The sequence below is a fragment of the Dromaius novaehollandiae genome, chromosome 15, assembly GCF_036370855.1.
Source record: "Dromaius novaehollandiae isolate bDroNov1 chromosome 15, bDroNov1.hap1, whole genome shotgun sequence".
Taxonomy (NCBI): Eukaryota; Metazoa; Chordata; class Aves; order Casuariiformes; family Dromaiidae; genus Dromaius; species Dromaius novaehollandiae.
Genome location: NC_088112.1, coordinates 18173742 through 18199239, shown reverse-complemented (window position 1 = coordinate 18199239; position 25498 = coordinate 18173742). Strand labels below are relative to the sequence as shown.

At 42.6% G+C, this 25498-nt stretch overlaps 2 protein-coding genes across 9 annotated transcripts in view; one reads left to right on the top strand and one right to left on the bottom strand.

The window, feature by feature from the left end:
* Window positions 1–876: 876 nt before the first annotated feature.
* Window positions 877–14267, bottom strand: NME5 (NME/NM23 family member 5). 3 transcript variants are annotated; one of them, XM_026101970.2, is made up of 6 exons: window positions 14119–14267; window positions 9459–9625; window positions 7052–7257; window positions 6601–6701; window positions 5465–5583; window positions 877–2545 (listed from the first exon to the last, which is right to left on the bottom strand). In XM_026101970.2, the coding sequence occupies exons 2-6, from the start codon at window positions 9585–9587 to the stop codon at window positions 2459–2461; spliced, it is 642 nt and encodes a 213-aa protein (XP_025957755.2). In that variant the 5' UTR covers window positions 9588–9625; window positions 14119–14267; the 3' UTR covers window positions 877–2458. The 3 variants fall into 3 exon arrangements, with proteins under 3 accessions (XP_025957755.2, XP_025957756.2, XP_025957754.2); XM_026101971.2 differs by lacking the exon at window positions 14119–14267 and adding an exon at window positions 12820–12907; XM_026101969.2 differs by lacking the exon at window positions 14119–14267 and adding an exon at window positions 10834–10942.
* Window positions 14268–18753: 4486 nt separating this feature from the next.
* HNRNPAB (heterogeneous nuclear ribonucleoprotein A/B) overlaps window positions 18754–25498 on the top strand; it is a 31538-nt gene continuing 24793 nt past the window's right edge. For 3 of the 6 annotated variants that reach the window (XM_064521086.1, XM_064521087.1, XM_064521085.1), the window contains exons 1-7: window positions 18754–18938; window positions 19071–19372; window positions 22534–22702; window positions 22786–22944; window positions 23356–23487; window positions 25135–25243; window positions 25337–25489. In XM_064521086.1, coding sequence (XP_064377156.1) covers window positions 19107–19372; window positions 22534–22702; window positions 22786–22944; window positions 23356–23487; window positions 25135–25243; window positions 25337–25489 — 988 coding nt within the window. In that variant the 5' untranslated portion in view covers window positions 18754–18938; window positions 19071–19106. The remainder of the gene's footprint in view (window positions 18939–19070; window positions 19373–22533; window positions 22703–22785; window positions 22945–23355; window positions 23488–25134; window positions 25244–25336; window positions 25490–25498) is intronic. The other 3 variants (XM_064521089.1, XM_064521090.1, XM_064521088.1) reach the window with 1 other exon arrangement.

Here is a 25498-nt window from a genome sequence, read left to right as displayed (position 1 = left end):
CTACAAGCAAAGTTCCAGGATGAAGTCAGTTGAAAAACCAGAATTATGGGAGAGAAAGACTGAACTGCCGTTTTTATGGATATAGGCTCGTGTGAGCTCTATTCCAGCACTTAAGCAATAAAACTAAATGAACTCACTCAATGTTAAAAATACCCAATAAAATTAAATAGGGAAGGAAATTATTTTGACTATAGAACGAGAGAGGACAGGTCACTGGTTCCCACAGAGAGTAGTTTACCTTGCTGACACCAAATCCTAAGACACGGCTTAGTTCCTCTGTTTTTTTCCAAAACTACATTTTCTGTGATATGGATTTATACATTGGCCAAGCCTATAACACTCTGGGCCAAACAGAAACCTAAACTCCTAACGAAAAGTCAGCAGCACGTCTTCCAACAGCCTCTCCTGTGGTGTCACAGCTCCCCCAGGGGACCAGGCCATTATGTCTGTTTTATATTCCCAGGACTGACCTGCCCACACCCTGCTTGCTAACGCGGATTCCTCAAAATCTCGGCAGTGAGACCTGCTGCATCAATACTTGATCTAGGTGTACAGACACAGTGGGTCCGGATGGCATCCAACGGATGAAGGCAGCTTCTGTATTTCTGTCTTTCCTTTAGGAAAATGGGAAGTGAATGCCAATCGACAATAGAATAATATTAGAGACTAACATCCATAATAGATATACTTTTGAATGACTGAAACTTCATATTGACAGAGTTATAAAAATAACATCATTGAAAACATCAGCTGCTTTTGCCATTCCCCTGGCCCCTCCTGGTATACCATAAGGACCCACATACTCCCTATGGAAACTGATGAATCTTCTACACATATAAAATAACACAGCTCTGTCACAAAAACAAAACAGAAAACTTCAACAGTAATAAAAAGGAGATATTTATTGTCAAGCAGTATCACATCAAGAGGCGTAAGCAAATGCCATAGTGACTAAAAAAGGGTAGGAGAACATGTTCTGAATTCAATAAATTTTTGTTTCTGGCGTCTCTAAAGAAGAAAACTTTTGGTTTTGCAGACAAGAAACTACAAAGCAAAAGTATCCTGTAACTGGAGCAGACACTTACAGGTGGCAGAAATAATTATAGGCAAAAGAAATTAGTTATAAACAGATCTGTTTACTGTTGTTTCTAACCATCTCATATTTTTTCTTCATATCTGAGGTTTGGTTTTTGTTCTGTTACTTTGTCTTTTGGTGGGGGGAGGTTGCAAAAAGTCACAATTGTTTTTTTAGGTCTCATTATTTTTGGGACCAGTCATCTGAATGTTTATTCTTTGAGCTGGCAATACTGGTTCTTCCCAACGAGAAGATAAACAATTAGCTGAAAAAAAAATTAATGCTACAAATGACTGATGTTTCTGTAATTACTCAAGTTGGGGGAAGCAAGGTTTTTTATAAAATAAATTATGAAATTGCTTATTTGTTTAATATTGGTCAAGCACACTAATACTTCAAAGTTGTGAGAACTACTTTTTCTCCATCCTAGCCAGGAAAGCCGTAAGACACAAAGCTTGAAGCTAACAGCGTAAGCAAGCTCTTAAAAAAGAAAAAAAAAAAAAAACTGCCTTTCGACTAGCAAGGCCCCTAACCCATTCTCCTGAAATTCTCTAATAGAACAAATTAAAGTGTAAGCAACAATGAAGAAAACAAAAGAATTCAGCGTACCTTCTAAAAGCAGTAGAAGAACACAAATACCATCCTTTAGGGTGAGCTGTTGCAATTAAACATCTTTCTTCTAAGCAAATGTTGGAACACACCATTGTTCTTTGCCAGAAATATATCTGCTTGTGATTTTTAATGGAAATCAAAGACTGATTTATAATCATTGTGCGTTTTGCCAGTGAGATGGGAAAGATGCATTTAATGTCTTCCTCCAAATTATATTCTGACAAAATACCTCGGACAAAAGTGAATGACCTTTAAGAGTAACCTCAGCTGGGTGGTTTAATCAGCAATTATAATGCTGAAATCACTAATATGCACCCAGTAACTAAGTTACATCCAGGTACCTCCTTTCAGAATGGAATGTGTGTCTGCTAAACAAGTGTTGAAACACAAGCCTCAGTTTCACAAAGTAGAGATCAGCTGTATGTCATTGGGGAAGCTGCAGTGGTGTAAATAATTTCCTTTTCCCCAAACAGCTAAATCAAGACAAGTAAGGAAAACAGCAGTTAAATAACACCTGATGATGATTCTTTCTTTCTTTATCAGCTGGCACAGTAAGTTTATCATGCGATTCTATATTCGCTAAGTCTACAGAAAAACTCCTAGAACTGTTAAATCCTTGTTAAGTGTAAGCTTATTTATCCCATAAAGATATAGGAAGTTATGACAATAACATTTACTCCAGATAATATTAATTACACATCCAAGAAATGCATTGAAAATGCTAACACGTATCTTTAACTTGGAATGCCTGAGATGGTTTCCCCTAAGCTGTCATCCTCGAGGCTCTGCCTCAATGGTCTGATGTTGTAACCTAGGTTTATTGGGATTGTGTTCAATCAGCCATTCAGCGAGCCAAGTCTGTGGAACAAAAAGAACATCTTCAGTGTTCTGTTTTTTTTTCTATAGAGAATATGGGAGAAAATGAAAAGCATTCTTTGAAACTTACAGAGACTCTCCTACTGTACTGAGAAATTAAGACAAATAAATAACCTATTTTCTAGATGTTATTTTACATCTTCACAGCTTATATTGCATTTGAACAATTCATACTGATCTTTAGAAGACAACTTTTCCTGTCAATGTCTATCTTTGTGAACATTTCAGCAATACTTCAAATAATCAGGCAAACTGTTTTGGAATGAGGTGGCAGAACATGCATAAAAATGCTTAATGAAATATTACTTCTAATAACGTTTACAGATACTTTATCTAGTTCCATTAAATGTCATGGTCTTCTGCACTCAAATCACTTTATAATGCCTAAAACTTAAAAATGAAACATTGTTACTTTTTGAAATTCATTTTTTAAGTTTTCCAGCAAATTGTACTCAAATAAAGATGTAGGAGGTAGGAATGTCTTGCCTTCTAACTTCATCTGCCAATGGCTTGGCTTGGCCTTAGGCAAATTAACCTCTTTGCCTCCCTCCACTTGAGAAGTTTTTAACACATCCTTACTTACTTCACAAGGCTGTTGTTTCTGGAATGGTAAGTACAGACAACTTCATACTATACTGTGAAGTAAAAGAATTGATAGAATAGTAGACCAGTAAGGTAACACTCTCCTTGTAATTCCAGATACAAAAAGATTGGTTTGTAAAGAGTCTGAGACAAACAAGCAGAGCACTAAGGCAATTCTCACAGGTTAGTCAGTCGGCAATAGCAGCAGAGCAGTGAGAACTCAAGATGGAATGGGGGGGGGGGGGGGAGAAGAAGAAGGAAAAAAAGAAAAACTCCCAAAAGCCCTTAGAAAGACTACTCAGAAAAATTAGAAAATTTTAAATCACTTGAGCCTGACCAAATGTACCCTGTGTTCCTCAGGGAATTGTCTGAGACAATATCTGTGCTGCTAGCAATTATTTCTGAAAGGACAGGCAGAAAGAAAGAAAGAAGGGCCCAACCACCCAACTTCAGTTCCAGGAAGAATACTAGGAAAAAAAAAGTCCATCAACAGTTTGTACTGTTAAGCAATAGCTAATATGTATTTGCCAAAAACAATCATATCAAATCAACTTTGTTTTCCTTCTGTGACAAGGTCACAGACTATGGACAGGGAAGAAGTAAATATCACATATCATGTCTTCATTCTATTAAAGCTATTGACACTGCCTCATGTGATTTTCTTAGAAGCAAGGAAGGGATACATGGTCTAGATGAAGCTACTGTAAGTTATTACACAACTGTCTAGAAAACTGTGCTCAGCATGTAGAGATTAATTGGAAACAACGATCAAAGGGTTAGAAAATGTCAAGGTAGGTATGACAGGAAAAAAAATCTGTTTGTTTTGTACAGTGAAGAGATGAGTGAAGGGAAAAAGATGGTAACACTTCAAATATACAATAGGTTGCTGCAAAAAGGGAAATATTACATTATCTCTAATGTCCTCCGGGGATAGTTAAAAAAAAAAAGAAAAGAAAAAGGATGTGTTTAAAATTGGAGCACAGCAGATATAGGCTAAATTTTCGGGAAAGCTTTTTAACTGAGTATAATTAAGCACTGAAACAGACTGCCTAGGGAGACTGTAGATTCTGCTAAAGAGCAGGCCAGACAAACATTTGTTAGGAATGGTTGGGTACAACTGGTCTGGCCTTTGGGCAAACAGACAGAAGAAATGACCTCTTTGGGAACCATCCATCTCTATTTTTTAGACGTCTGTAATAACAGTGACAGACATACAGATAAAGTGAAAGGATTATAAAACCAGAACAATCAGAACATTTAATCTGACCTCATGTATATCACATAGGCCACAGATACGTCTCTGAATTACTTTAAGTCTTTTTCTTCTGAAGTGTTTCTTTTAGAAGAATGCAATCTTGATTAAGAAACTGATAATGATGTAGAATCCACCACAATTGCCAGTAAATTGTCACACTGACTAATTATCCACATTCTTAAAGAACACTAGTGTGAATGACTGAACTTTGAGAATGCAAAAAACATTTACCATATTTTTTTCCAGATGAAAGAAAATTTTGTTTAGGGTCTGAAATAAAACAGGAAATTAACTCTAGTCTTTCCACTCAGAACTGCAATTTGGACGAGATCCTTGGTTAAAAACAATAATTTGTGAGAGGAGGGCAAGATGCATCAGCTTGAATAACTAGAAAGGGGTCACGAGCATTTTCTGTAGGTCAGTCTGATCATTTGACTCAAAGAATACTCAGTTTCACTCAGAGGCAGCATAGTTTTGCTGATGAACTGCAGCCCAAGTAAATGCTAATTAATGCATGTATAGCCAAGGTAATTCCTTATCCTAAAGGAGGATTGATATCACTAAATTAAATAAACATAACAATGACAAAATATAGACAGCCTTGCTAAGAACTTGAGTGTTTTTAAGCTACTTTCAGAATGATTAGCATCTAATCTCATTTAGTATCTATTGCATCAGACACACTTCACCTCAAACTTGTCTCAGAAACAGTAAATTAAGACTGATATTTGACATCATATGAGAGCAGCTGTTTACTTTTCCCACCATCATATGCAAAATTCTTTAACAACTATGTGTTAGAAACATTTTTATAGAAGTCCCCTAAAAAATACTGTCACTTCATCAAAGCTGATTTCATTCAGTCCTTGCCTTCATTTTACCTGTTAACTAACCAGTCAACTTCTTGGAAGGTAAATGTTATTCTATCTTATTAACAGATAGCTAAAATAGCATACTTTAGCCTTTAACAAAAAAGCAACTCTTCTACAAACAGGGACCATGAATATTAATATAAAGTAAATTTACCACAAGTATACAACGCAAACCTGATATACTGTACATACCATTGGATCTGCTGGTTTCTCTTTACAAAGCGCAGTGAGTCCAGCTAGTAAAGTAGGATTTACATAAAGGTTCAAGTAATCCACAGCTCCTTGTCGAGCTGGAATTGGCTCCAGGATCACTGTAAAGTGTAACCACAGGTGTTGGAAAGCAACTGTACAGTGTTTAAAAAAGGCATTCTTTCAACGGTTGTTTATATATGAATCTGTATTTACCTCGATGTTAATAAGTTAATAATATGTAGTGGTTTGTACAGCTTCTCACACAACGAACTGCAAAGAAACTACTTGAACTCCTTTACAATGTCCCTGGGGTGATCTTACTAATTACAGCCGATTATGAAAAGTGAGGAAATCAGACCATCCGGGGAAACATCTACATCCTTGAAGATCTATTGGGGGTAAGGGAGAAACAATATGTCCCATGTTTAGTACTTCCTTCTTATAGTGTGAGGCTGGTTTCTGCACAGACTAAAAGTCTCATGCCAAGTCCAGCTTTGCTGTTGGGGTGAGGAAGAGAGACATACGGTTTACATGAGGCAAGGTTTGTAGGGAAGTGCAATGTATTTTATTAAGTTACCTGAAAGAGCTGGCTTGCTTTCTGCATCTTTCTGTCAAAGACCAAAGTCACTTTTCAAATGTTACATTACAAACAAGGACTGTCCCAACCTTTATAGGTTCTATGGCCCATTTCTCTGGCACTTAACTCTGGAATTGCACTATCAGGTGAGCATCAGCAGCTGTTGAACAGGAATTACTCAACCTGGGCCTAAGAAGAGAGTCAGCCTTCTCAAACCAACAGGAGCCCCTGGGATGACACTTCCAGAAAAACATGCTGGAGTGTAATAGCTTTCCACTTCCTCTCATTTACTAGCTTTCTCTGATCCCATTCCATTTCCAAGCCACAGAGCTTGAAAAGCATAAGCAGTCCCTGTAACTATAATGGCTCTTCAAATAGATTTTAGTATGCCATTCATAGCAGAAAATACCAACTTAAATGGAAAGAGATTCACATTATCTTAAAGTAAACAAACCCAAACCCTTCTAAACTCAATTATATCCAGGGACAGAGACAAGTAATACCTGGGAAGGACACTATCCTCCCAAAGACTGTCAATATATTAGTTACACCATTTTACCTTCTGGAAACATGAATCGAATTTCTCTTTCTGCTGAGGAAAAGTTATGACTGCCATGAAGTGCATTCCTCAGATCATCGGTCCCATAGATGGCTCTTAAACTAAAAGCAAGAGAAAGAAATGTTTGGCAGGCAACTGCAAATCCGTTTCAAGTCTCTACACTCTGAGAGCACATAAAAGCAATATATATGAACTAATTAAACAAGACATTGGCCTGATGATTTTGTTTTCAATAAGCTGCTAACTAAAATTTGTATTCATGCACTCAGCGTTCTCCATAAAATGAATGAACTTTATATACTAAAAACAACGGTGAAAAGCTATGTTACACATAATTTCTAAGAGACAACAGGCCATCCCAGACCTGTATTTCTGTTGTATGAAAAAAATAGAGAAATTCTGATCTCAACTAAAAGAATGACAAAATCCCACTGACCTCACAGTGAGTTACCTGTCAGGGTGAGTTTTCCTAGCTTTTATGCTGTTTGATGGTCCAAGCAACTCCTTCCAGTATGAGACTGCACAATGTCTGGCAAGAACCATAGCAACTAAAGGTCCAGAACTCATATAGGCTGTTAAATTAGGAAAAAACATTTTTCCATATTGGTCTGCATAAAAGTTGCTACATTGCTCTGGGCTTAACTGGAGCTTCCGTTTCTGTAAAGTGTAAAAGAGAAAAAAGAAAAACTAATGAAGAACAAGAATAGCCATTTTAAACTTTAGTTTGACAAAACATCAAAACATTTTCAGACAGTTTGTAACAAGCTATTATTCTCTCCAGCTATTATACTTTCTCTAAAGTAATCTGAAAAGAGGCAACAATAGCACTTTTCAGCCTCACAGTTGTCTTACTGGGTATGGTCACATATCCATAAAAAGTGTCACTGCAGCATGGACAGGCACCCTCATTCTAGTTTTAATTCTCCAGCAAGGGTAACAATAAACAGTGAAGCCACAGCAGCCTGGACTTCAGCATAGCCTGCCTCTCTATGTACTCTGTGATATTTTGGCACACTAAGTCTATAGTACTGTTTGTTGACCACTGTTGTTAATTTTGCTTGCTAAATTAAGATAGCTTGCTACCTAAGGCAGAACATAGTCCGTCCGTGCAGTCACAATCTCAGTTGCAGGCTGAACAGATCTACATCTAGTGTGATTCTCCCAGAGCTGGTCCTCTCTGAGATCCAGAGGAACAAAAAGTAAGTTTTCTGAGTAAATTAAGCAGGTTTCAGTTAATTAAGCCCATTTGAGTAAGACACCATTTCAGTCACTCTTCTACACAAACTAGAGTATTTTAAAACAGCTGGGTGACTTAATGTACAGCCAGGCCCCAGTATAGGAGGAAAAGCACTACAAGGCCAGGATTTACTTACTCAGCTACTCCAGCATCATGTTCTACTTTTACACAATTTTCTCTTCAACCTACACCAGTAATTATGCAATTGTTCTATTTTTCATTCAGCGTACTTATGCTTTATGGTTTTCTGAACAGCTATCTAGCCTGCAGGTGTCCAGGATTAGGACAAGTGTAGTAAACTGTCATAAGGGCATGGGGGGGGGGACGGAAATTAAGAAGTGCACCCCTAGAGATTGAGCTTTTTAAAAAGGGCACATTGCAGTGCTTACTAATCTCAGTTCTAAAATCACTGGCAACATCAGAAGCTGCTATAAACATTTTCGCATCTCGTTCTCTTTGGGGATTCTGATGAATTTCCTACAAATAAAAAAATGGGAGAGGGGGGTAAAAAGGGCGCTCACAAAAATTAAGAGAAACGCTTACTATATATATATACATATATATGTGTATATATATATATACACACACACATATACATACACACTACATATATGCTATATATATATTTGGAAAGCCAGGCCTCGCTCACTGAAATGCTCCTCCACAGCGCCACAGGCTGCCGAGGGCGCTGCCGCGGGAGCCCAAGCGCCGCGGCACGAGGAGCAGGAGGAAGCGGAGGAGGAGGAAGAGCGGAGGAGGAGCAGGAGCAGGAGCAGGAGGGGGAGGAAGGGGAGGGCGAGTCCCGGCGGAGGCCGCGCGGCGGCCGCCTCGGCAGCCGTTGTGGAACAGCGCCACCCGGCGGCGGCGCGGCGCCACCCGCCGCCCTCCCCGCGGAGGAGACGGCAACGCTACCTGCTTCTCACTTCACCGAAGCTGTTCCAAATGCTTTTTTAAGAGCCTTAAAAGAAGACTTAAGGAATACATTTCCATGCTATTTAAAGACAAATTTTCCCTTAACGCATTCTCTGCTCAAAACTACACTTTAGACTCTTCTCAGAAAGCCCACGGTTTGACACCAGTGCTCTAGGCAACATTCCCGTGACCACCACGCCAGATCCAAAATTTAAGAACACAAGCTCAATAAAGCCTATTGAAATGAAACATTTGTTGTACATCTAAAAAGCCATAAAGCCCATTTACACTAAAAACATTGGAAATATTTAAAAACATGTCAGATTCAATTAATTCTGGAAGTATCCACTTGGCAAATGCATGCTATATGAAACACTGTGATACCAGAAAATTATGCTCTCCAGAGAGTTACTCCGGAGAGTCAACATTAGCTGCTACATATGTTTGCTAAATCAGAGTTTATGAACAAAGTCTGTGTTTTCCTGTGGGCAGCATAACAGTGAAGATGTCTATCAGTAAGTTCTGCTCCATCGCACGCAGCAGCAAAATATATCCTGCCAGTATCTGGCAGTGGTGGCTGGACATATGAAAAATACAAAGTGATTTTTGGATATTATCCTATATCTACTAGCTTAATTGCTGACAGTTGAGCTAAATATTGTTCTGACTTATAAACTGCAATTATTTTATCTGGAACACAGTCTGTTACCTGAACGATCAGGAATCCTGATCTGAGAATGATGTCCTCTATTTCTTCTTCTTTAGCAATGACATCTGGTTTGATGAGGGCCAGAGTTCTTTCCACAGCAATCTGAGGCTCGGGCATTAACATCTGCATCTCGGCTTCTGACTAAAATTCAGGTGCTTCTTTTTGTACTGCAATGATATCAGTGTGTGATATTTGGCATTTGTCGAGTACACAGCAAAGTCGGGTGACACTTATTGCATACTCTGGGAGTGAAGCAGGTTATCCCCATTTCAGAACATCTATGCAAGATTTTCTTTGGAACAGTTAGCAATCTGTAATTCGCACTCCTGTTGGCAGTGCAGTAACATTTTGTAGAAAATAAGCCAATAATTATTAGCCAAACATAAAACAATACCAACTATTGCTAAAATTTCACCAACTCAGACAATGTATGAGAGAAAGATAACCGTTACCACCTGCAACAAAGGACAAAGCTAAGACACAAGCACTCATGCAAAGAAATACCAAACGACACTAAGTGCAAAGAAGAACCAGGCTCACTGCAGTACTCCCACAGCCGGCATCTAACAAGCATGCATGTTCTGCGAAATCCAAAAGCTGCATCCTCACGCATGAAGACTGTGGTGTGGGACCTATTACTTGGAGCTGGTCCAGCTGCATGCCTCAGGGTAGTTCTCCATTTTTATTTAACCCTTCTATTTAGGTACTAAAGATAAAGCACTGGTTTTCTGTAACTGGATCAGGCCATCAGCGAGCGCTCAGGCTACCAAATTGTCCTGTGAACAGGATACCCTGCGTGGCCTGGCTTCCTGTAGATTTGTGACCACTGCCTTTTTCCCTTTTTCTCTCCCCCTCCGCTGTGACAGTCCTAGTCTCGCTCCCCCTGCGCTGAACAGCTGACAGCATCCACCCCAGGCACCCGGCTGCCTGGCCTAATGCTGCTTCAAATTAGATTGCAATTAGACTTGTCCAGCATGTCTGAATCCAGACTAGTGCCCCCTGCCTTTGTGTTTTCTCTTTTTTTCCTTCAGCCCATAAGTTACTGAGAGGAGTCTGGCTCAAGCTATAGCAGGGCTATGTCCTGTGGCTGCCCCGAAGGCCGTGAAGCCACCAAGGTAGCTTGCTGCTCTGGGAGAGATGCGAGCAGCGAGCCAGCACCCTGGCAGCTCACACAGACACACAGCACGGGGGAGACAGAGGCCCCCCGTCAGGCCACCGGCGCTCGGGGAGCACCGAGGAAGCGGCTCGTTCCTCTCCCCTCGCCCTTCCCCTTCCCCTTCCCCTGCCCCCCGGCCCGGAGAAGGGCTCCCCTCGGGCCCGCTCTGCCCAGCGCCCCCCTCCCGTGGTTTCCCGCCGCCGGCGCCATGCCACGCACCTTCGCGCGCCGCCGCCGTTGCTAGGAGACGGCGGCCGGCGCCGAGCCCTGGCGGCCGCAAGATGGCCTCCGCGCCCCTCGCGCGCCGCCGGCCGTTGGCTCGCCGCGGAGGGGGGGGGGGGAGGAGAATCAAAAATGGCTGCCGGGGAGCGGCGGAAAGGGAGGCAGCCGCCCTGGTCTCACTGCAAAACGCTCGTCACAGGCTAGAGATACTCGCGGCCTCCGCTGCAAATACTTACGGGCCGCGTTTTCCAATTTATTAGCACTTTAGGTAATAAGAACATAAGCAAGGGAGTAACACGCTTTATTTAGGCGGAGGTTACCAAGTCTGCTTTCTCCAGGACACTCGAGCTGAAAAGCTTTCTGTCAGTTCACATGTAGGGAAGAATGATCCTAAACTAGGCTAATTTAAAGACAGGTAGTAGTATTTATTAGACTAAGTGGTATTGTTGGAAAAAAAACAAGCTGCTGAGCACACAAGCCCTTCTTCAAGTTATTTAATTATTAATGTTTACTGTGGGAGCCCGCACAAGAACCTTTCCTGTTTATGTGCCCAATCAATATCTCCCATAGAATTGGGAGTTTATAGAGTCTTCCAGCACACCAGACATCTTAACCAAAGTCTAAAATCCTTTAATACCGGTTTCCTGCATTTTAATTGAATTACAGTTTCTGTGCAGCATTACCTGACTTTTACCACAAAAAGCAACATCTAATAAACAAGAGAGTCACTACTGTCTGAGTTAATAAAATGTAATGAGATGCTCCCTAAGTGCCAGAGGCGGCAAGGCCGCTCTCTTCAGCGCCCACATGCCCCGTGTCTCTCCCGTGCGCCCTCCCAAGCCTCGGGTCACTCCTGCACGAAGCCCGCATCCATATCCAGGCCAGCTATGCCGTATGCATTATCGGTTCAATGTGATGCGAGTCCGATCTTATGTGTTGCAGAGCGGCCGTTGACCTGGAAGCCGAAGCCATGGGTCCTGCCGCCTCGCGCCCTGGCGAACGGCCTGCCCGCGCCCCCCATTCGCCCCCCGGCGCGAGGCAGCCCATGCCGCGGCCCCTTGCCGGCTGCACGCACGCCAGCTGGCTGGGCAGCGTCTGGGTGTGGACTGGCCGACAGGACAGATAACGTCGGCGCTTAGGCTGCAGCCTTTCCTTCTCCAGCTTTGCTGCTGCGGGCCTTGCCTACCCCCTCAGCAGGTTCTCAAAAATTACGGTCCTAGTTACTGCTGAGACCTCGGTTGTTCTGTCAAACTGGGCTGAAACTGGCCAATGTATCCACGAGTCCGGAAGGGCAGACTGACGGAAAGAGATGGATGGCAAACAGTTATATAGCCTTAATTTTTTAGGTGAAGCCAAACACAAAATATATGCAGGGAGAGGAGGTGACAGCCAACAAACTTCATAAGAGCTATAGACGCTGATGTTGGTTACCCCTGGTTAGTATCTTTTGTTATTTCTTTAACAAGTTATTTTTAGTATTAAAGAAAAAAATAACCCCACACTTTGCCTTAATCTTATTTTTCCTTAAAGGGTTTAATGTTCATTGGTTGGTATATCTTTAAGAAGTGAATGTAAAAACAGAAACAAAAAACCCCAAAAGTCACATATTACTTACCAGACAATTTGAAATATGCTTAAAGTCAAGGAGGGAAAAGGGTTTTGTTAAAATAAAAAATAAGTAAAGGTTCCAAGAGGAAAAATACACATGACTGAATAATTCTGGTACAGACTTTCCTTAGTATATACTTCACCTTAGTATAGGTGTATGGCATTTGTTCCTTTAACAGGGACAGCTTATCTAATATTTAATTTGAAGATAGTGTAACCACAGCAGCTACACACAGATAGCAGGTAAAAATATTTTATTACAGATAGGGTCATAGAAAGATTTGAGTATTCACCTGTTTTTTAGGTTATTTCAGAGCTAATTCAGCAAAAGTCCTTTCTTTTCAGCATAAAAAAATACAAGTCCCACAGCCCTACCTGAGACTTTGAAGTTCGAAGGCCTCCTCAGCATCAGTGAGTAGTTTAGAATTATTACATAAGAAATGATTAATTTAATCTCTCTTGTAAAACACTGCTAACATTAATCTTTTCTTTAATCTTTTGCAATTCCTTTATTATTTGCATTTTTCCCCTTACCCAAGTCAGGAAAAAAAAATTGTTTGCATCCTTATATGCCAAAGCTTTCCCATGAGCAGGGTCCTGTGGACTTCCCTCCTTCTCCCCTTCCCTCCCTCCCCCAGGCCATCTTTCTGTGTCAGAATTTCTCCTGCTCGCTGTTTCCAGAAGCATTTCTGGAGGGCGGAGATTGTCTAATTTTAGTATCTCGGAGAATCCCTGGCTCTCCAATGAGCAGGCCGCTGCATCTGAAGCTTCAGCCAATTACCCTGGGTTTCCTCCTGCTACACTTCCCACGATGTTTTAATAATACAGACTCAGAAATTTAAAGTGGCCCCACATTCTAAGAGAAAATAGTGTTATGCATTCACTAACAAAGATGCACCTTTTTAGAGGAGTAGAAGCTCAAAGGTTTGCTCTAAATCCTTGGATTCCATAAACCCAGCCTTTCAACCCTACGTTAATATAATCATATGCGTATTATCATTTTAGCATTTGAAAAGACAGTTCTGATAACTATAAAGCTGGTCTGAAACATCCTCCCTAACTGCAGAAGGCCAGAGATGTGACTTTGTCATTACAATTTTGCTCTCCCCTCCCTTTAACTCGATGTAACAAACATCAGTTACTACTCTGAATACTTCTCTGGGCATAGCTTTGCTGCTGTATCTTATCTGTTAAGAGGTTTAACAAGCCTTAGTTGCCTTGCTTATTTTTAGCTGGCACAGAATATAATAACACTGAACGATTCTGGCTGCAGGTGCCTTTGCATTCCAGTAACAAAAGATAAGTACACTTTTTAAATGAAAAATATTATTTCATGACTTTGTATTCTACTAGTGTAAGAAGGTGGAGAAATTAATTACCTGTAGTCTGTTAGTCTGAAAAAAAAGAATAAATTATGTAAAATAGCCTTGCATGAGAGAAAAAAAATAAAAGCTAATGAAATACTAATGAGTAGTTGCATTGATTAAAAGTGATGCTTACACACCTTTCAACTTCTTTTGCCTTTTGATGTTAAGCACCATAAGCATTTATTTGTTTTAGAAATGATTTGCTAGTAATGCATTTACCACGCATACAACTTTTTTTCACCACTGATTTCTTTGCTTCTGTCTTTTAGTATAAACTCTGCCCTGCCTACCCACAATCCTGGCTTACCTTCAACACTTGCTTCATCCATGCTTGCACTTGCAGTGTAAAGTGTCTCTGACGGAAATCCTGTGATCAAGCTAACTTCCTCTGTTTGCAAGGCTGTTCTCTCCTCCATTTCTGCCTTCTTGTAAAGAATTTTACTTCTCCAGCTTAACTGCACGCTTGTAATCCTAGCTAGCGTTTCACTACTGCTGACTAACCCTGCCAAGCCTTCCCTTCTGTTTTCCTCTATTCGCTATCTCACCATTTTCTTTAAAGATAAAATTAACAAAGCAGTCTCTTGATGCTTCCCCTTTCTCTAAGTAGCAAATAAAGTCTTACCTAAACTTCTTGCGTAATGCCACCACTTGCCCTTTTAACTTCATCCTATTTCATTTCCTCTCTGACCCCCCCCGCCCCAGCATCCATACAGATATGCTTCAGTCTCTTACACATTGAGAAGAGAGGAGACGCCGGGGGGGGGGGGGGGGGGGGGCGGAATGGAGGGGAAAGCTTTGGGCAGAAGTGTCTTTTCATCTCACTTTTACAAGTCTTCTAGTCACATCTCTCTTCCAGTTCTACCTTAAAACCTCTCCAAACCTGACTTTGCTTCCTCTAGTCATCTGGAAAGGTTTTCAGCTCTTAAATAACTCTTTTTCAGTCACTGCTAACATAGTCAGCTAGCTTCCTATCTTAATTTTTGCAGTTATTCTCACCTATCACTTCTTCCCCAATCACTGGTTCACCTTGGCTTGTCAGTACCTACCCCTTGTGTTTCTTTCCGTTTCCTGCAGGAGCACTGATGAGCTCTGTTATTGATTCTCTCCTCCCTTCCTGTGTAGCTCATAGCTCAAAATCCTAATTGGCAAATACAGATGTGATTACCTCACATTACTGTCTCCTTTTCAGCTTCTGGTGTCTCCATTGCAATTTAAGTTTTGGTAATGAGCTTGTTAAGACCAATGATCTGACTGAAAACCAACCACCTTTTCTTTGAGTCAGTTTACAGCCCACTGTGCAAAGGAGTGGGCGGAACCTCACAGCCAGGAATGCGGGCCTTGGATTCACATTGGTCTAAATTGCTGTGGAGCTGTAAGACAAGCTATGATTTGTGTTATTTATTGACATGGCTGGGAATCTTGCTCAAGCTCTCATCCTCAGTTAGTGCTGACATCCTTTCCTCTGGCCTCAGCAAATAAATCATTCACCTCCATTCAGAAAGGTTATGCAAAACTATTTTCTGAGTTCATTGGTTTAACTATGTTAGTTCTCCGCATCTTTCTGAAGGCACAGCCTTCCCTATCACACACAAAACTGTCAGGCTTCAATCGCAAGCCCATTCACACTATTCCAGTCCTACCTACCTTTGGTTTGACAGTGAAAGGTTATCTCCTATTTCCCATCAGCCGGTACAATCAAATGCCATTACTGCATTTCCAAATAAACACCTTCATGTTGTTGCTCAGGATGAGCTCCCCTTGAATGCCTGCAAATGTAACTCCATTCTCCTTCCGAGGTAACTACATACAACACAAAAGGTATTCGCTTAATGTTTTCTATTAACCTCCTCCTCATCTGCATCAAGATATTCCTTCTTGACTGTCACCTAACCTATAAGCTTTCTAAAGCAGAAACTCTCTCAGCTATTGTTCTACATGGTGTTTAACATAATACTGCCTTGGATTACGGCAAGGCCTCTAAGCTCAATGAGATCATCCAGCCTGAGTAAATGTATGAATAAACACATACAGCTCTTTTATATGGCAAGTTACAAGAGACAATCAGTTAGTTAGATAAGTTTTCAGAAGAACTATGATAGTTTTTTTTCTGTATCTGGTGATGTATGTAGAAAAATACTTAAAGTATATATTCCAGGTAACTGAAAACTATTAGAGTAAATTCAGAATTAAGCAGTAGATATAATTGTGTATGCGTCACCTAGCTAGCTAGGTTTGGATAAAATTGTGCTTTTAGAATTCTGACCCTAAATACTGTCAATGCATTTTTTTCGAAGTAGAGTAATTTTAGTAACATAGGAAGATTTCCAGGTTGGTTTTGAAGTTATATTGTCAATGTTTCCTTAAATGTATATTCTCTTCATCTTAATTCCATGTAGCATAAGGCATCTCTTTTGCCATGCTTACTTATTTTGAGCTCTGACTTTCATCCATTCCATTCAAATCAATGGGATTACTTGCATAGTTATTATTAGTAAACATATTTGTATATACTGTGCATAAGGACTAACTCAGATAGAAGCTTTATACTGAAGGTATTTTGTATATGGTAGGCAGTCTCTGACCTGAGATGCTTATAATCTAGACAAGACAGACATAGGGTGGGGAAAAGGGATAGATTACACCAAGAATTTCAGGGCCGTGAATGGCACGTTGGTTCTCTTTTTCTAAGGGGGGGGGGGAAGTAGAAGAATCAAATCAGTGGAATAACAAGGAAGTATAAAGAAGAAAGGGAAAGAGGCAATAAAGACCAGTATGATTTAAAGCTGGTACGACTAGACAGTGAGGGCAGGGCTTAGCGTAAACAAGTTTGGTAGAATGGCAAAATGAGGCCTAAGATCCTGAAGTCCACACACAGGTAAAATTCAATTGGCTTTCAATCATCATCATTAATAATCATAGTAATTACAGGATTAAACAAATAGCAAACAATGATCTTTTTCTCTCAGCAGTAAATGTGTCATATAAGGATTAACGCCCAAGAAGGTATATGTGTTTTTTTTTTTTAATTTTCAATTTTTTTTATGATTAACCACAGGCTTTGAATGTGGAATGAAACACAAGACCAAAACCCAAGTAGAACACTAACAAATTAGTATCTTCATGAGTTGAGCATCTGACTGACACATCATACATATTAGTATGTTTTAATACTTTCATGTATCCTTGAAATAACTTGTGTTGACCACTTTTTAGATTGCTTTAGTACTTTTGCATTTGTGAGCAGCAAAAATATGAGAAAATAGATTTAAAAAGGCAAATAGCCAATATTGCTGGGGATTTTAAACTCAAGAAACAAATGTTATGCAGTCTTGCTGCACATGTGCATGGGAACCAAAGCAGAAAGCTCAGCTTGGCCCAGTTAAAACGATGCTCATGGCATGTACCACAAGCACCAAAACAAAAGAGTGGCTTGGCATTCTTGGCTGTAGTGGGAAGGGATGGGACTATTTTTTCATGTGCTCTCACAAAACTATGTTTTCTGTTTTTTTAAATTGTTTAGAGGTCTGGCTTATAGCCTGAAGCAAAAAAAAAAAGTGGGTCAGGCCCTTAATCTGAACAAACCATGTTGATTTTATTTTGTGTTCATCTTTAATATTCTGCTTGTTATACTGCTATGAAGCTTACAAAACCAAAGATGTTCTCTATTTTAGTTTCTCTAAGTTGCTACTTAAGAAAATGAACCCAGTAGAGGACAAAAAGTACTGTAAAGGCAGTTTGCTCAAGGACAACCTGGACCTGAGACTAGATTACTAACCAGCAAAATGCATCACCCCTATTTATTTTTATTCCAGAGTAGCCATGCGCAGTCTTCCTGAATTGTAATAGCGGGTGCAAATATGCAAGTTGAGCCAGAGGAGCTATTTCCCAGAGGGTGGGGCAAGCAAATAATAGTATATGCATTTATTACTACAGAAAGTTAGGTAATAATTGTCACTTTTTACTTACAAGCAAAGAACTTTTTTTTTTTTTTTTTAAGATGTGGTGATACACTTTGACTGCGTCCATGGCTAACTGAGGCATATGGAATAGTGAATTGTTCAAGAATTTGAAGTACGATTACACTGTGTGCACGTGGGGGGCGGGGGGCAATCTTCTGCACTCTTCATACGCAGCTTAATCAAGGAGGTTGCTCTATCCTTGGGCAAACGGAATTAAGGCCTAGGCACAGGCGCGGGGCTCCAGCTCCCGGCGTTATGTAACACCCGAATCTAAGTTTCCATTAAGAACAATAAACTCCGGCGCTGTCGGTTGCAAAACCAGCAGAGCTGGAAACATTAAGTAAACCTCGGTACTGGAGCAACTGAGTCAGTACACACAGGGCGCCTGCAGCGAGGCCGGCACCGCTCTGTGAGTAAACACCGCGGGCCGGTCGCAGGAGCCTTCCCCGACGCGCAGCGGGGCGGGCCCGGGCAACCACCGCCCGGCCTGGCTGCGCCGGGCTAACGCTCGTTTGGAGCCGGGAGCAACTGCCACAGCCCCGCGATGGCGCGGCGCCCGCGGCGGACGGCTCGGCCCAGCCGCGCTTGCGGTTTTATACATCGCCTTGAGGGGCCGGTAACGTCGGACGGGACGGGGCGGCCCCTCCCCGCCCGCGGACAACGGCCGCAGGCCCCGGCGGAGGCGGCGCTCCCGGCAGCCGCAGGCTCCCGCGGCGGCAACGGCACCGCGCCGCCCTCCTCCCTCTCGCCGCACCGACCGACCGGCCGCGGCCGAGAACCTGCCCTCAGCGCCCAGGCGGGAGGCGCGAGGCCTCGCCGTCCCTCCCAGCCCGCTCCCGTCCCGCGGGCCGCCATTCGCCTCACCCCGCACGCCCCGCCCTCCCCGAGCAGGCAGCCAACAGGAGCCGCCGGACGGCGCGAGCGACGGCTGGCGGCAGCCAACGAGGAGACGCCTTATTGCCGTGTCACGGAGGCTCCGGCACTATAAAGGCGGCCACGCGTTAAGGCTGCGGGCCGGAGAGTACGTGTCTCGGGGGGAGGAGAAGGTGGCGGCGGGGCCGGTGCGGGAGCAGCCGAGCGCCGCGGGGAGGGGTGTCAGCACCAGCGCGCGTGGGGGATTTTAATCCGATTCCGGCCGGCCCGGATTTTATTGGGAGCGGGTTTTAAAGTGAGTATGAGCCGCGGCGGGATGGCGGCGGCGGAAAAGGGGGGAGGGGCGGGACCGGACCGGATTAGACCGGCCCAGGCGAGGGGGGGAGCCGCCTCGCTGACCCGTGAGCGGCGCGCTCGTGTCTTGCAGGCGCCTGTCGTGTCTCGCCTCTGCGGACGGGGCAGCATGTCCGAAGCGGAGCAGCAGTTGGCGGCCGCCGCCGGCGCCACCCAGAACGGGCACGAAGCGGCCGAGAGCGCCGGAGAGCAGCAGGCCGAAACCGGCGGGGCCCCGGCGGCGGCGGGCGCAGCGGCGGCGGCGGCAGCAGCGACGGCGGGAACGGCGGCGGCGGCGGGAGCCGGACCGGCGGCGGGAACAGCGGCGGCGGCCGCCAGCCAGAACGGGGCCGAAGGCGACCAGATCAACGCCAGCAAGAACGAGGAGGACGCGGGGTAAGCGCCGCGCCGGGCTCTCGGCGGGCCGCGGCTGAGGCGGGAGCAGGCCGCGCCCCCCCTCCCCCCCCCCGGCGCCATGTGCGGCGGCGGAGCGCGGCCGCTAGGCCCGGCCCGGCCCTTCGGCGGGAGCGGAAGCGAGGCGGGCGCGCCCCGCCGCCCTGGGCTCGGCGGCGCCCGGCGGGGGAGGGCGGCGGGCGGCCGCGCTGCGGAGGGATCGGGCGGGCGGTGAGCCGGCGGCCTGCAGCACCAGCGCTTCCTTTGTTCTGGAGCTGCCTTTTGTTGGCGCCATGTGGTGGCTGGGGGAGGGGCGGGGGAGCGGGTTTGTTGCCGTCTCACGCTGTAAAATGGAAGGGGATTTGCCTCCGCGCGTCCCCGCGCTCCCCGCTTTTGTTTTCCCTTTTCGACGGAGGGAGCGGGGGGAAGGAGTTGCTTTCTGTCGGGAGTGGGGGCTGGCTCAAACTTTCTAGCGATTGCATGCCCGATCAGCACTGGCGTTGGTGTCAACGCGAGCCTGTTTTGTTAATACGTATGAAAGAGCCATCCTGGTGTTTGGAAGCCCCTGGTAGACTCGGTGTTTTTGGAGAGAGTAAAGGAAAAACAGTATGATTGAGACGGTGTGCAATGTGTCTAAAATAGTAAGAGTGATTTTAGTATACTCCTTGCGGCATTGTCAGAAAAAGGCTTATTTCCTAAGTGTTATTTAGAGGACTCGAGGCTGTTTCTCTGTACTTCAGTAGGTGTATCCTTATGTGCAAATGAATTATTTCTTGTCATAGCTGATCCGTTTAGTCTTTTTTATGAATATATATTTATGAATATATATGCTTGACTTAGAGGATAGGAAAAAAAAAGAAAAACCTTCCTGTTTCTCAGGTAGTCTTTGTGATTCGAGTGACCCCATGTATTTAATTCGAACTCCTTAATTTGAACTGTTATCATGGTGCTGTAAACCAAAGGGCTGTCTGCCTCAGGTTAAAACAGAAAGCTCTAGCCACAGTAGAATGATAGACTTTAGCTTTAAGAGAAGAAGCAAGACTTGCAGACTTTGCATGAGCTCAGACAGCATGTCTTCTGCAGACGCCAGAAGGATTGAGAACTAGGCCTGTGAGCTCTGTACAAGTTTCTTGCTTCTTTTTGTTTTCTTAATATTCTGCTCTGAAAAGGTATATTTTTCCCCTTCTTCACATATAGGTGACAAATTTTGACCCAAAATCTGTGTGAAAGGCAACTTCTAAGAAAATAAGTTATAGGCATTCATCTGTGTGAAACTTTACATTTTAAATAAGTGCAGTCTGAGGCACCAACTTTACATATTTTGTTAATAGCTGAAACACACCTTGCTTTATGAGCGCTAATACAGTGAGGGAAAAAAAGTGGAGTATGTGTTAAGTTTGCATTTTTCCAATTAGTGTGGCCTTCTGAAGGGGAAGCTACCAAGTAACTTCTAAGATGATCTTAGCCTTAATTTTGAAAGCTCTACCATGGGTTATTTAATTAAGTATACCCGGGTATTGATCACAAGGGTTACAAAACAAAGGATTATAAGCTACAAAGTGTAGTATCTACTGCTTTGGTAAGAGGTGATTTTAGCATATGGCAATATCTACGTGTGTACTGTAGCCCCCATCCTTAGTTCAGAATTAACCTGCAGACAAATTCCTTCCCCCCCCCCCCCCAAAAAAAAAAAAAAAAGAAACCAAAACATGCTACCACCATGGGATTTCTCTTGATCACTCTAACTGCAGTCAATGATGCTGGGGTATGTTATGCATAACTATCATCAGTCTGTACAGATCATAGCAGTCTTGAAAAATTCTTCTTGATCAGTAAGGTATTCCAATGAGAATGAAGCCATCAAGTTACTTTGCTTTCACCCATTGTTGAAAGCTTTAGTAAACATTGTGTAAAATCTCTGTAAAGCTCTATTGTAATGGTTATTAAAAAAAAAAAAAGCATGCACTTTGGTGAGACCCCTGTCTGTTAAGAGTGCACAGCTTCATCTTCTGAAAAATTCCAGGTTTAGCCTGGAAGAGGTTTCCTTCAGTAGAAGGAAAAATTTAGAAAAAAAATAGCACCTATGTAGTTTTCTCATGTTGCCTTTTGAACATAAATGGATGCTAACTTTAGCAAATCAAAGTTACACATTAACACCAAAAGCCAATTTTCTTTAGGAGTATTTTACTTTCTACAGTGTTGCTAGTTCCTAGTGCCAAATTCAGGTTGCCTCTAAACAGAGTAAAAACAACTCTGATATAGTCTATAGTTAGATAAAAAGGCTTAAATGCTTTTAGAAAGCTTAGTTTGTTACCTTGGAAACTCTGAAAATAGAAAATAGTCATGTTATTAATGTTTTCATTTGAAAAAAGGAGGCATTTGAAAAATGGTTTACTGGTTGATTTTTTTGTTGTTGTTTATTAGCTTTGCTTCTGTATTGCATATTTCACTGCTATTTCGTCTTCTGAGGTGCTCTGGAGGCTATTCTGTGTAGGGAAGGTGGGCAGGGAAGTACTGTAGAGTGGCCTTTTATAAAAGTAAAGACTAATAGTCTGAATTTATAGTACTGGTGAAATACAATGAGTTTCAGTAACTAAGCAGGAAGAAGTGCATAACCTGCTGGTTACAGGCAGGTCCAAAGTTCCAGCAGTTGTAGGAGACTGTTCTTAGGGGTGACAGATACCTGATTTAAATTCTGCAAATGGTTTTGGAAATTACAATTTTCATAACCATTTGTCCAAATAGTAATAGTGATGAAGTATTTTGCTTTTGCTGCCCTTCTGTAGCCTGAATGCTTTCAAAGCAGTAGAATGACCCTAGGTTTTTTTCCAAAGCCTGAATTGGCAGTACTTGATAATCAATACTATGCAAATACTGTTGAAAGAACATAAGTTACTGATGGGGAATATTTTAGGCAAATTTTACTGTGTTCCTTAAGTCTGTAGTAAACTGAAGGGTGCAATGTATCATTCCTTTGAAAAGAGGAAAAAAGCCTTGTGCAGTCCTGTAGCATTGCTAGCTTTTGACAGAATGCAAAATTACTTAACCTTTACAGCTGGTCCTGTTTCTGACAATGCCTGGGATGTGTATGAGCATCTTGCTGAATGTGCTTTTTCTGTAGTATTTCCTGTACCTAACTAGCTCTTACCTCCTTGAAATTTCAGGAAAATGTTCGTTGGCGGCCTCAGTTGGGATACAAGCAAAAAAGACTTGAAAGATTACTTCACCAAATTTGGTGAGGTAACCGACTGTACGATAAAGATGGACCCTAACACAGGAAGATCCAGAGGCTTTGGATTTATTCTCTTCAAAGAACCTGGGAGTGTTGAAAAGGTGATTTTTAAGATTTATATTTCAGATTCTTAATTTGTAGTGAAACTTTTCAGATGAGTTAATCTTACCAAACTGTCTTTCAGGTTCTGGAACAGAAAGAACACAGGCTAGACGGACGATTAATTGACCCCAAGAAGGCCATGGCAATGAAAAAGGATCCAGTGAAGAAAATATTCGTTGGTGGACTTAACCCAGAAGCCACAGAAGAGAAAATCAGGGAATACTTTGGAGAGTTTGGAGAGGTGTGTAACATTATCTTAGTAACCACCAAAATAGAGTAGTCTCTCATGCAAGTTAGTGAAATCATTTGCAAGTTCCAGAGTACCTTAACTGTTCAGATACATCAAGTCTTTCATAACTGACCAAGAGGTTTCTCATCTTGAAAGCATGTAAAGCAGTGTAATAACACAAAATGCTTGCACTGCTAGTTAGATACCATGTCTGTGTTAACATAAGATTAAGTGGACTGAGTTAAAACACTGTAAGCTTGAAACCTCTGGTCTGAAAGCTAGGGATACTATATGAAAGAATATTTAACTTTGATATTACATAATATGCGTAGATGTGAAACTTAGTTTCAGTTTTACTGTCCCAAATGTTTTGTACTTTACTGTGCTAAAGTATGAGTCTGAAGTAATATTTCATGTCTTCAGATTGAAGCAATTGAACTTCCCATGGATCCAAAGACCAACAAGAGGAGGGGCTTTGTGTTCATCACTTTCAAGGAAGAAGATCCAGTGAAGAAGATCTTGGAGAAGAAATTCCATAACGTCAGTGGAAGCAAGGTAGAAACTTTGACTTGTAGATATTTGACCAAGTTTTTAAGCATAATACCACTACATCTGTAATCTGAGAAGGATTTTGTAGACCTCTGATTTCAAGGTACCCAAATTACAATAAGGACAGCTTGCTGTTTACAACAGGCTTTTTGCCATAAGCTCAGTTCATAGAGCCTGCCAAGGTTCTTTGCCCATATTTGTGGCTTTGATGTTTGCTGAATGTTAGGCTTTTTCCATATGTAAAGGATCTAATAGCACTGTGGTGAAAGACATGAACAAGCCAGTTTTCCTATGTGTGCCAGTATAGCAGTGTAAGCCATTCCAGCAGATAAACACTGATTTTCAGCATAGAGCACTTGTGTAAATTCCATGCTCACTGGTGCTAACAAGAACCACAGAGAAACTGCATGCTTATTGTCACTTGTACCCAGTCTCTGTAGGTGCCTTTGGAAGTGAGGCAAGCAAGACCATTGTGATCTGAACCACCGTAAAAGTGGTGGGAGAGGGTCTGAACAGCTGACAGTGGTGATCTGGCAGAATAGCTAATAAGTGTACAGCAGTCCATAGGCCCTAGAGGCTCAGGTGTCACATTAACGAAGAGAGGACTGGAGGCAAAGGATGAGTGCTGGCTGGATGCACCCTTTTCTCTTGGTCTATGGCCAGTGCCAGCCACATACTGCAACTTCAAAGCCCCATTAGACCTGTTTATATTGCCTGACACAGTGACTTAGCTTGCCCTTGGTTTAAAACTGGTCTTGACACAGCACAGAGTAAACATTGGCAAACTTAATGCATTGATTAATGCTATCATGACACTGCAGTTAGCAATGAAGTTTGTTTTCAGAAGAGATGAAAGCTCATGGAGCTGAGAAATGATATCTGTATCTTGTAATTATGGCTTATTTTTGTCATGGTGATTTCAAAAAAAGAAAATGGTAGATTACCTGGAACCTCTGCATGGGGAACTCCAGGTTTGTGTAGGTGCTGCCAGCACAGGGAGGTGTTCTGTTAACAATAACAGTAGTTTTTCATCTTGGATCTTGCACAGATTCAGGAAGTAGAAGCTGGCTGACAGTTTGACATTTCGAAGACAAGTTCCTAAGCTGCAGTTCAATTCTAGTTGTTTTTTCAGTGGCCTTAATACTGGATAGGTGATACTTTGAAGTGTTGGTAAATACGCTTCACAGTGCAACACAGATGTGCAGTGTCCAGGCCATAGGAAGGCTGCCTGGAAAACTCATTTTGGCTTACTTCTCAGCCTTGCTCTCAGCTGCTCTTCAGTTAGTATAGGTCAGGTGAAGTGGTCTGAGAGCTTCTGCAGGATAGAAGGCAGCTGCTACTGCATGAATAGTAGTGGCTAGGTGAGGCACTACCTCTTCCATGGGGAAGCTGGTGGTAGGTAGAGAATAGGCAGTATAAAGTGCTCTGAAAGCAGTGGCCTTCTTGGAACAGCTAATTGTGACTTACCTTTGCCCGGGCAGCACAATAAATCAGATGCTTTTGGATGTGCAGTAGTCCTGGTCACGTGGCAGGGAGCACAGCATGTACACCTCCTTTGCCTCTAGATTAACTTTTCTGGCTTTCCTAGAGGGTTAGGTTGGGCAGTGCTGCTATAAGACAATATACATACTCTTCCTTGGTTTTTATTTTCAGTGTGAGATTAAGGTAGCACAGCCAAAAGAAGTATACCAGCAGCAACAGTTCAGTAGTGGTGGAGGAAGAGGTAGCTATGGAGGAAGAGGCAGAGGTGGAAGAGGCGGTGGTAAGTACTACACGCACTACTTTAGTATGGACACTTTAAAAATAAGCTGTGTGTACTAAAATGGGATTTTGTGGATGGTTTTCCCTTCTATAGCTCAAAGTCAAAATTGGAATCAAGGTTATGGCAATTACTGGAACCAGGGTTATGGGAATCAAGGATACGGCTATCAGCAAGGTTATGGTGGCTATGGAGGCTATGATTATTCAGGATATGGGTATTATGGATATGGACCAGGCTATGATTACAGTAAGTAAA

Coding starts and splice junctions, on each gene's coding strand:
- NME5 (XM_026101970.2), bottom strand. CDS start 9,587: ATGCAGATGTTAATGCCCGAGCCTCAGATTGCTGTGGAAAGAACTCTG. Junction 7,258..9,458: donor CAGGATTCCTGATCGTTCAG/GTAACAGACTGT, acceptor TACACTTTACAG/AAACGGAAGCTCCAGTTAAG. Junction 2,546..5,464: donor AGAAACCAGCAGATCCAATG/GTATGTACAGTA, acceptor TTTGTTCCACAG/ACTTGGCTCGCTGAATGGCT.